At 28.2% G+C, this 12,160-nt stretch overlaps 1 protein-coding gene across 1 annotated transcript; it reads right to left on the bottom strand.

The window, feature by feature from the left end:
• Nucleotides 1–9,015: 9,015 nt before the first annotated feature.
• Nucleotides 9,016–9,369, bottom strand: LOC133314143 (Bowman-Birk type proteinase inhibitor-like). The gene has a single exon (XM_061515588.1). The coding sequence runs from the start codon at nucleotides 9,367–9,369 to the stop codon at nucleotides 9,016–9,018; it is 354 nt and encodes a 117-aa protein (XP_061371572.1).
• Nucleotides 9,370–12,160: the final 2,791 nt, after the last annotated feature.

Raw genomic sequence — 12,160 nt, 5'->3', positions numbered from 1 at the left:
CAGAATAAGTTCGTCCTAAGTAAAAAATTAAAATTAAATAAATTATTTGGGACTAATTTTATAAGAGTTATATTGTAAGAAAAATGATTGTGTAATGATATAGAGATTCATTTTACGTGCCATAGTATTTTTATTTTTTTTTGCTTTAAAAAGTGTAGGCCCTACAAAATATTGTGTGTGTAAGAAAGTTTTTCTGATCATATTAAAGTACAAACTAAAATCCCAATTTTATAATCAATAAAGATAAGTGAGTGGCTTACCAAAAAAATAAAATAAGATAAGTGAGTGATTTTCTTTTTCAGTTCTTTTTTCACTATATACTGGAAAGATTGACGGGCTCCAAGTGTGTTTTAAAAACCTTGTGCTCATTCTTATAAGCTTAAACCGATAACTATATATATCTGAATTTAAAATTTTTAAAATTACTCTAGATAATTTTATTTAATTTTGTCAATATATATATATATATATATATATATATATATATAAATATGCGTAAGATCAATATATTTTTTTTCTCTTTTCTCTTTACATGGATCCACATTGACTTTATATTTTTTTTTTGTATTTTGGTAAATATTAGATAAAATTATTTAAAGTAACTTTAAAAATTGTAAATCCAATATATATATATATATATATATATATATATATATATATATATAAGTTAAGATATTCTTACACCGATTTAAGAGTTAGAAGTCTTGCACTCAATCTTAACCATTGATCCATTTGTATTCAATAACTCACGTTACTAAAAAAAAAAAGAACTTTGGGGACTAATGGTATGCGGTGGAGAGATCTAAGTAATAGCACAAAAGGAGAGATCTAAGTAATAGCACAAAAAAGAGGCTTTTGTCATCAGGAAGTGAGAAAAGTCATCTTTTTTTCTTGAAAGGATTTCAGAAAAAGCCTAGTTCATCGTTTAGGAAGTCTAGTATTCAAAGTGCCAGTCTAAAGTTTTTGTTCAAATGGAGAAACCGGACGTCAATCAAGAGGTGAATTTTTATTGCATTTGAATACATGTACTCGTTATTATCTATCCCAAGAAGATTTAATCGATTAAGTTAAAAATTTAATCAATTAAATCTTCAAGTCAATTATTTGTCAGTTTTGACCATTTAATCGATTAAATCTTTAAGTTAATCGATTAAAAATGGGCAGATTGATAGATAGTTTCAAATAAGGGATAAAATAATTATTAATTAATTAATAAAGGATAAAAGGGTAAAAAAAAAAACCTATATTCACGTGTTAAATTGTTTTATATTGTTTTGTTTTAAATTGTTTGGAAAAAGTAAAAATTATCACTTTTTAATTAAAGTTAAGACATGTTAAAAACTTGGGGCAGGATATACTTACCACCAACAAAGTTTACAACTTTTACAACTAACTTAATTACCGTTAATTTCCATCAATCCAACGGTTATAATTTATTGGTAATTAATAATTAATTGATAAATGTGATCTAATAATTTCCAATAAATTATAACCGTTAGATTGACGAAAATCAATAGTGATTAGGTTAGTTGTAAAAGTTGTAAACTTTTTTAGTGGTAAGTATATCCTTCCTTAAAAACTAATAAAAAAATTGATAGTTAAAGTTTGGTAGAGATGCAGGATAAACTGAGACAAAGGTATAAATTTAAGCTAAACTATAGAGTACTTAACTGTGAGTCAGACAAATACTGAGAATTAAGGTAAAATATTGGGCACGGTGACTCTTGCGGTTATATTTTAGGAGAATAAGTGGAAAAAATTCTCTAATTATGAGAGAGAGTATAATCGTTTTGCTCTTATAGCTCCCACTAGGTGTGAGATAAACCTTCTCATCGTGATGAATGAGGTATATTTGAATAAAGAGTAAGATTTAGTATGATATAAATTTCTTATTTTACAAATGCAGATATATAACCCCTCATACAGGCCTTAGAAGTTGGTCTAATAGACCGGGCTTGCAAATATTCATAAGAATTTAATGTTAAAAGAATGATCAACGACCATTAAAATAAAAAACTTTTTTAATTATTGGCATTTTTTTAACTTCTTTTTCATGAATTAATTTGTACAAACTAAAAAGTAATTAGTCGCATATTTGAAAGGAGAAAATATCTATCATTTTAAAGGACATAAAATTATATTGAGAGAAATAGATAAATCATGAGAAAGAATGAGTAAGAAAATTTTTAAGGATATGAGTCTCACCTCTTTATAAGAGTGAAAGAATATAAGATGTGTCATTTAAAATGACATATTTTTTTCCCCTATTTGAAATAGCTCAAATCACATGCATCACATGTTCAGGATAATGTGCGATTGCTACATCAATCATATCCAAGGCAATCTTGAAGTGAGGGATATTTTTTGTACTGTACTACGACAAATTTTTTTTTTAAACTTTCAAAATACAAAAATAAACAGGAAAATTGGTATTGGCTTTATGAAAAGGGGTTTGATTTTCTCGTGTTAAATGAGAATTCAATTCTTATGTTATAGAGATAAAAAGCATGTGGGACCCATGTGTTAGAAAAAATTATATGTAGGACCCATGTCAGCACGGAAATCGAAGGGTGTGTAGGAAAATTTGAATTCTCATGTTAAATGAGAATTATAAAACCCTTATGAAAAATATGTTTTTATGTTGTATGAGATAATCATACAACACATAAAAAAAGCAACGACATCCATTAAAGAATAAAGATAGAGAAAAAAAGTGACATTAGAACACCAAAATATTTAAGCTTACTTATTAAAGACATATGATTCTTAATTTCTTGAAAGCTTATTGTTTCTCTCTGAAGCTCCTGTAATGAAAAGATTAGGATTGTTTTCTGCAATTCACACCACTTTTTGATCACAACCGGTACAAGAAGTAATAGTTTTCTAACACACTGTGAATGTAGAGGAAATCTAGCCAAACTTATGAATCCTAATCCACTTTTCATCATGAACTTATGAATTAGGCCTAGACTTTTATCTACATTAATCAGTTTATAAATATTTAAGTCCAAACAAAATAATCACTTAATTAAATAAGCTTTATATTACATTCCCATATGAACTATCAGTTAGCCCATTTTTATAAAAAAATAAGAAAAGTTATAATTGATTGAAGTGACGATTATAAAATTTATTGCTACATCAACCATATCCAAGGCAATTTTGAAGTGACGGGTACTTTTTGTATTGTACTACCACAATTTTTTTTTTTTGAAACTTTCAAAATACAAAAGGAAACAGGGAAATTGGTATTTGCTTAATGAAAAATATATTTTTATGTTATATGAAATAATCATACAATACATATCAAAAAAAAGTAGATGCATTAAAGAGAAGAGTGGGAAAGAAAAAAGTGAGTTCCATTTATTGATGAGTTTTATAAAAGTTATGTTATAAGAAAAGTAGTTGTGTAATGTTATAGAGATTCTTTTTGAGTGCTATAATTTTTTTTTCTTCAAAAAGTATGGGCCCACAAAATATTGTGTATGTATGAAAGTTTATTGTGTCATGTTAAATGACAAATGCAAACCCAATATATGTGCTATTATAACTTATAAGAATAGGTACTCTTTAATTAAAAAAATAGAAAAAAGGAACTTAATAAAATAAAGGAGTTATTATTTTTTATATTATAAGATATAATTTTTTTTACACACATATTAAAATATGAAAAAAGTTATACTTACAATTTTTTTATTACAATATCTGATAATCATATCTTAACACCGTTAATTTTTGTCAATAACGGTTATAATTTATTGTGGATTAATAATTAATTAATGAGTTTAATTTGCGAAAATAATAACCGTTGATTGACGAAAATCAACAGGGTTAAGATATAGTTATAAAAAGTTGTAAGTATAACCTTCCTATTAAAGTATATAGAACTTCATATATTTTTATGTATATGTAAGAGATAAAATTATTTCTTATAATATGATAAATATTTATCCTTGAAATAAATACATTTAGTGACTTACTTCAGTCTCACTTTAATAAGTGATTAATAAGTGATGCACGAAAAATTCGAAGTGGGGGCATGCCTGTCAAGTGATGGATGTGATTTCATGTAATATTTTATTTTATACGCATGATAAAAAATAAAATAAAAATCTTTAAAATTATGTGACCAAATATAAACCAAACAAGTGTTTTATTTTTTAATATATATTTAATTAAATGATTTTTAAAATTGTATTGAATTGACAAAAAAAAAATCAAAAAATGAACAATAAAATAAAACTACTCAATTTTATGGAAAAGAGAAAATTTAAAATATCATTAAATATATATAAAAATAACATCGTTTCAATTAAAATGAAATAAAATTATATTATTTAAAATTAAATATTTTATTATTATTATTATACAAAGCATGTACCAATTTAATTTCCCCGCTTCCTTTTGTATTTTGAAAGTTTCATAACAAGTTTGTCGTACTACAATTGAAAAAAAACCGTCACTTCAAGATTGCCTTAGAGCTCGTTTGTTTTTCCTTTTTAAAAAAATAATTTTATCTCTTTTTTATTTTAGAAGTCCTTTTTACAAAAATTAAAGCTATTTATATTTTTATAAAAATATTTAGTTTTTGAAAAATATATTTAGATTTGGACTTCTGTTTTTTTTAGAAGTTAAAACTTTTAACTTTTGAAAGAAGTAAGTTTTTGACTTTTTTGTGACTTCTGCTTTTTTAAAAGCAGACATCCAAATGAACTAAAACTGATAAGTGCTTTTTTTCAAGAAAAAAAAAGCAACTTTAGGAGAAAAAAAAGCCCATCCAAACGAGCACTTAGTACTTGGATATGATTGATGTGGCAAATGCACATTATCCTCGAACATTTGCTCTTGCAGTGATTTGAGCTGTTTAATATATGTGACTTACTTTTTCTGCATAGTTTAGTTCAATCTTACTAAACCCGACTCCATCTGATCGGATTGATTTGAAAATCAGTGAATTAATGACTTAACCGATTCGAATTTTTAAGAGGATCGGTTATGCAACCGATCGACTGGGAACTGGTTTGACTAGACCGATTTTTTTCAAAAAGAATAACCAGATCTATTTTTGTTAACCCAATCAAATCATACATATTTTTTTAAAAAAAAAATATCAAAATGAAACAACATTGTTTTTAAAGCAACAACCAAATGCAAAATTTCTAAGTTACAATGCACCATTTTCAATTCAAAAATACAAATATCAATCACACACACAAAAAAAACACGATTAAATATTTAAAGTTAAGAAAAAATGAAATTAAAATGAACAGTGAAAACCCTATGTAGGTTGGATTAAAATTTGAAAATGTAAAAGACATCGGGGAGAGCTAATTTAAAATTTGAAAAGTGATATTAATTTTATTTTTAATAATGACCTATAGATAAAAAAATTTCCCTAAATAGGGAGGGCCTAAGCCCGAAAAAATAAATTACAAAGATACAAGAATTCTATAGTTATGAAAAATAAGTAAATTAATCATTTGAGGATGAGGCTAATTGAAGATGATAATATATCTTCAATGCCAAGACCTTGTTTCCTAAATCAATCCTTGCATTTGTTGTCAAACATAATTTTGGATAATTTAGGATAAACATAAATATGAATTTTGCTAGACAACGTAGAAGTTACTATGAAGGAATTTTGAGTTTAAAATATAAATTTATATACATCTATCCAGGTCATACGATTCTATAGGAAAAATTGGATTTAAACGGAAGCAATTTAAAGACCTGGTACATTTGTATGCTTACTGAATCGTCATCGTTTCTCAAACGCACATAGCATACCTCTTGCACCACAAATCTATGAGCGGCCTCCTTGTGTGTGAATTCCCTTCTCGAATTGATCTCATCTGCATCGTAGCACAAACGATCTCCTTGTAACTGGTTGGTGGCAAGCCTTCCAAACTATCTTTCATGGGAAAAGGGGACAATGTGTGGGCACTCTCTCACTATTAGAGAGATGATCTTACCCCAGCCTATACAATTGCAAAAGAAGACCAGAGGCTGATGGTTAAAAGTGAGAATATAAATGAGTACCAAGAAACCCTAGCTCTAGGCTACTTAGCCTTCTTAGGCTTCATGGTTACTGTTTATTACTGTTTGAAATTTTTGACAATGGTACTATTCATGGTTACTGTTTATTACTGTTCATTGTTTAAAATTTATGACAATATGTTACTATTCATGAGTACTTTTCACTGTTTAAATTTTGAAAATGTCATTGTTTATGATTACTGTTTATTATTGTTCATTGTTTGAAATGTCATGATTATTGTTCATTACTATTTAATTTTTGAAATTTTTGACAATGTATTATTCATTATTGTTCATGATTTGAAAATGTTATTGTTCATGGTTTAAAAAACTTAAATGTATTTATATGATGTGGTTGGATTAAAATTAATTGTGAAATTCTAATCCTTGTTTTAAAATTGATAGAAAGATAAAAGAAAGGAAGAGGATTTCAAAGAGAATAATACAGGAAGCTCCTATTTATAGAAAAAAGAATTTTCACTATTTGCACTGCGATTTACTATTTGACCGTGTGAGTGAATAGTAAATCCATTCATGAATAGTGTCTTATTATTTGTACAATAATCATGAACAGTAAATCTGTGAATGCACAGTAACCATGAATAGTAATCTCGTGAATGTATAGTACCATGTATAAAACATGTGTTAATAGTATTGTATGAATAGTAACTGCATGCATAAAATTTAACCACGTATTCAAGTGGTTACACTATTCATAGAAAGAAGATATAGAGGTCGGCCGTTAGTGGACACCTACCACTATTCATAAAATTCCTTTCTCTTTTGAGTGCCGGTTTTTCTCAGACTATGCAAAAGAATCGAGGCCGGGGGGTCTCGCCCATACTGGTCCCCCCGCCTTTGGAAGAATCCATTTTCGTTATTAATAGACTAGGAAGGAGAAAAGAATAACTAAACGAAAAAAAAGTTATTCATCAAAGTTTCATTGATTCAATGACAAGAATTAAACGAGGTTATATAGCTCAGAAACGAAGAAAAAAATTCGCTTATTTACATCAAGCTTTCGCGGTACTCATTCAAGTGACATCCACAAATATATTTCATAACAATCCTATAATTGTTTAGAAAATATTGTGCTTTGGAATTAAGTCAGGTGGATTTCTTAGTCATGAAAGTAGCCAAATACTTATGAATTGTTTTAATTCCAGACATTATAGTTTTAATTGGTAAAAAATTTGCTTTTTGAAATTAAATTATGATAGATTTGATAATCACCAAAGTGGTCAAATCTTTTAAGTCGTTTAATTCCAAATTGAATGATTATATTGCAAATTGTTTCTGATTGAAGTTAATGTATGACAGATTTGTTAATAACCAAAGTGCATGGTCAAATCCTTATGAGTTGGTTTAATTTCAAACATAATGATTATTTTTCAATTACCCATAACCTTGATGCTATGAAAGTTATATATGTTGTGGGTGAATTGAAGTTCGTTATTATATGCCAATTATGGTTCAACCTAAAGGTTGATTATTTGTCTCTATAATAATTGAAAAATAAAAATGAGAAAATTAAAGAAATACAAGAAAAACACACAAAGAACAGAAAGCAATGTTAATGTGGAAAATCCCCTCGAATTAAGGAGTAAAAACCACGGGACCGATAGGTTCAAGAAAGCTTCCACTATAAAAGTAGGATTACAAAGATTATCTCTCTAATACAAGACTAGACGTTTGCACACAAATACTTCACCCACTAAGGATAATTTACAGTAATTTTGTCTCTCATTTGAATGATTTCTCTCTCACCTATGTGGTGAAACTCTATTTCTCTCTAACTCTCTAAAATGCTTGCTTGATGCTTCTAGACTTCTCTTCAAACTGAAATTTTTTAATATGGTTCAAGATCACCACGGTCTTTCCACTAAAAAATTAACACGTGGACTTTTTTTTTTTTTTCTCCTTTCTCTTTCCTCTCTTTTCAACCTTTTCTCTCTTTCTCTCACTTCCGCTCCACTAATTTTTTCTTGGGCCGTGAGCACACAAAATCAGCTACTTCAAACTCTATTTATAGATGAACTTTAAGATAATTTTTCAAAGCCTAGGTGATTAGGGAACAAACTAGGTATACGATAATTTGACCAAAGTTGTCTTCAGCCCATGTGCTCATCTAGAACCATGAGCACTTTACACCATGTGTAGCCTACCTTGAAAATCCTCCAACAGCACCAACCGTTCGATCCAAATATTCGTTACAGTCTAATAATTGATTTTGATACACCTATCATGCTAGATTGGGGAAGGCACCACGATATGTGTAGTTTATGAGTCTTTATTCACTTATAAATTCTTGTTTATTCCATTCTTACCTAATGCAACATTTCATCACTCATACTTTAATTATCAACACAAGATTGACATATTTAGTCAATTTGCAAATGTAATAAAATAAATATTCAAAACATATAAATAATTAATAACTAAAATGACGACAATAAGTTAAATAACATAAGAGAATCAGCTTCTAAACCAGAGAATATTTTATGGCCTTAATCTCCATTGGATAACCAAGAAATTAAAGAATAAGAGCAAATTAAGAGAAGATATTTAACACCACTTAATCTTTAATTTCTTTCAAAACCATGTAAAATTATTTAGATGCTGGTGTGTTAATATGATGTACATGGGATTTGCACGTATATATGCCCATCAAGAATGAAGGATATCATATCCTAACCTAGTCCCATTTAAAGTTTTAGTCATGTATGATTTTATAAAGTTCTTGTTCTCATTCAAATTAAAGAACTAAATTATTTAAGGGTGCATGAAATTAAGTTGAAAGAGAACAACAATAAAACAAACACTTTGACCGGCAATTTGCAAGAAAACAAACTGCATGGCCAAGCGGCTACTTTCATTCCAATTTTATTTAGCATATATATTACATCATACATGAAAACAAAGCCTAAGTACTGACTTTGTCTCACATCATAGTTATATTATATATGAACTTGCTCGTTCTTAGTGAGCTTCAGCATCAGCTTCAGATGAGTAACATGGGTCATAGCAGAAGTCGGTTCTATCAACGCAACTACACTGTGGAGGGATGGACCAATTACAAATGCATCCTTTACAAGCTGAGTGGCAGGTTTCACCAACATCTGCACAGTGGCATATGGGAGGGAATGATTTTGTGCAAATGCATTTATTACAGCACGCTTTGGTTGTTGATTTTACATAGTAACTGCCATCACCATTAGGGAGCACTTCATTGATGAAGGAGGCTGGATCAAACCGAGCATCAACAGTTGCAGTGACACCCAACAAGAAAACAAACAAAGCTACCTTCACCAATACCTTATTCTTCAACTCCATCTCTCACTCTTTCCTTATGTAATATCTCTTTTGTTTTTCGAGTTTTATGTGAAGAGGTAAGCAACTACATAGGTCTATTTATACATAGATTTGGAGGAGTACAGCAAGAGATAACTCTGATTGATTTCTGTTTTGCAAAACAGTCTTTTAGTTTTCAGAACAAAAAAATTAAAAAACTTGTTTGGTAAGACTTGTTTTGTAAAAATTGTTTTGAAAACTATAACTGTTATATTATATATGTTTGAGTTGTTTTTGTTTTCTGTTCTGATTTTTAAATTTCAAAAAGAAAAAAATATAGAAAACAATTGTTTTCGTAACTATTTTACAAAACAGTTTTAAGAACAAAAAAACCAGAACACAATCAAACAAGTATTTCTTTCTTTCTAATTTTTTTTTTCATATACATATATAAGGGGAGAGTTATATTTACAAACTCTTACAAACTACATTGTATGTACTTCTGCGAGTACATAGTGTAATTTGCAAATATTTATAAAAAAAAAAATTTAAACGAATCATTCCCCTATATATAATTTGTTAAAAAATATAATAATTATTAATGTAACTTTATCTAAAAGTTTAAGTTTGGAGTTGAATTGATGGTTCATATGGTATCATAACATATACCAAATCCACATTCTATTAATAAAAATAATCAAATATTCTTACCATAAATAGACTATCTAATGCATCATCTACTCTTCAAGTCCAGTTGACTCTCGTGCGAAAGAATATGCTAGTAAAACATTAAAACTATATATGTAACCTCATTACCTCACACTGTTTTTGGATTAAATTAGAAACATGTAGTGGCGGAGCCACTTGGTTATGAGGTGGTGCCTTGATACTAGCTGATTTTCAAAAGTTACATGTTTTTTTTAAAAATTATGGTATAGCTTTGATATTAATTAGATTTTTAAAAATAATACAACTTTAATATTAGTTGGGTCTTTTGACACTGAGTGAATTTTGTTCGTGGAGAAACATGTGTCATAAATACAGTAAAATATGCTATTGAGGAGTACTGATCGGTTTGTTATATATCGTCTTCGTGGAGAATCTTAAAACTGAAGGGATAGTGAACGGAGGAATTGAAAAAGAAAGAAAGAAAGTGGAAGGGAGATAGAGATTGATCCCTTAATTTCTTACTCTTTCTTTTTCTAAAAAGGTTAAATAATTTGAACATTTCTTAATTGTTTGCCTTTCTCATCTTCAAATTTTGGGAGGGGTTATATATATATATATTTTTTTTTGGTACATGGGAGGGGTTATATTTACAATCCAAATAATTTACAAATTTTTACAATTATATTTTAGCCGTTGATTTTCAACAATCAATGGTTGTTATTTATTGTGAATTAATAATTAATTAATAAATTTGATTTGCGAAAATCTTAACCGTTGATTGACGAAAATTAATGATTAAGATATGATTGTAAAAAGCTATAAATAAAAATATGTTATAAGTATCACTTTAAAACTTTTTTCCCTGTTATTGTTTATTATACAATAAGTCACTGGAAAGATTGACGGGCTACAAAGTGTACGTTTTCAAAAAATTGTGCTAATGCTTATTAAGTTTAAACAGAAAAAGAAAAATATCCAAATGATGACATAAATAAGAATAACTAGATATATTGATCTAAACGTAACATCCATTGTACCTTTATTTAAAATAATAATAATAACAACGAAATAAATAAATAAAATTATTATTGTGTGATCTTTTCCCCCAAAAACCCAAATTGATTGCAAGCATTTAAATCATATTTTTATCGGATGTTTAAATTTTTCAAACGTAAATAATTAATTTAAAATTTAATTTTTTTAAAAGCAATATATATTATTTGTAATTGATTATTTGACTCTTACTATTTTAATTGTATATTCCTATATTCCCTGTTCAGCAATTAGTTATCGAACACATTTACATTTGAAACAAGTTTATATTTTTTTAAACTCATCAAAAATACCATTTGTTTTATTTATACTTATATTATAATATTCCCCTCGAGGCTCACGGGGAAGTCATATAATTATTCATTGTTTGAAATTTCGATAATATCACTGTTTATAATTACTGTTCATCATTTTTCATTGTTTGAAATTTTGACCATATTATTGTTTGTTGTTTGAAAAATTGACGATATTAATGTTTAGAGGAGGGATATTCTTACTACAAAATTTTCTCCTACCAATTCACTACCTATCTAATCACTATTGTATCAACATTTTCTCTTTTTTCAAAAAGTTTTTAGTATTCTCTCTCTTTGATTCAATGGTGATTAGATAGGTAGTGAGTTAGTAGTAGAAAATTTTGGTAGTAAGAATATCTTCCCTCTGTGTTTATGGTTTAAAATTTCTGAAAATGGTACTGTTCATAGTTTGAAAAACTGAAAGTGTTTATGTAAAAAACCAATTCAATCTAAAAGCTTATGGATGAGGCTATATTAATGGTTTTATATATCTTTAACACGTCTCCTCACATGAGAGCTCACTTGGCTTGAAGGGTGGATAATGCATAATGTATAGACACACCTACTTGTGCTAAGAAATTTCACAAGAGAAAATTGGGGAGGGGGAGGTGAGGATCGAACCCGGGACATTGAGACTCTGATACCATGTACAAAACTAATTCAACCCAAAATTTTAAGGTGTTAGGTGAGACCCTTTTTAATGGTTTATATTATTATCTAACACACCTCCTCACGCAAGAGCTTAAAGTGTGAATATTGCACATGCCCAAAAAGTTTTTGTTTTACCTTGTGCTTATTTAATTCCACGTGAAAGT

This window comes from Gastrolobium bilobum, unplaced genomic scaffold, assembly GCF_033153095.1.
Source record: "Gastrolobium bilobum isolate Gb01-03AN ecotype WA unplaced genomic scaffold, APGP_CSIRO_Gbil_v1 utg3818, whole genome shotgun sequence".
NCBI classification, from domain to species: domain Eukaryota; kingdom Viridiplantae; phylum Streptophyta; class Magnoliopsida; order Fabales; family Fabaceae; genus Gastrolobium; species Gastrolobium bilobum.
The sequence above is the reverse complement of the archived record's forward strand: the minus strand, read 5'-3'. Positions and strand labels throughout refer to the sequence as shown.

Coding starts and splice junctions, on each gene's coding strand:
- LOC133314143 (XM_061515588.1), bottom strand. CDS start 9,369: ATGGAGTTGAAGAATAAGGTATTGGTGAAGGTAGCTTTGTTTGTTTTC.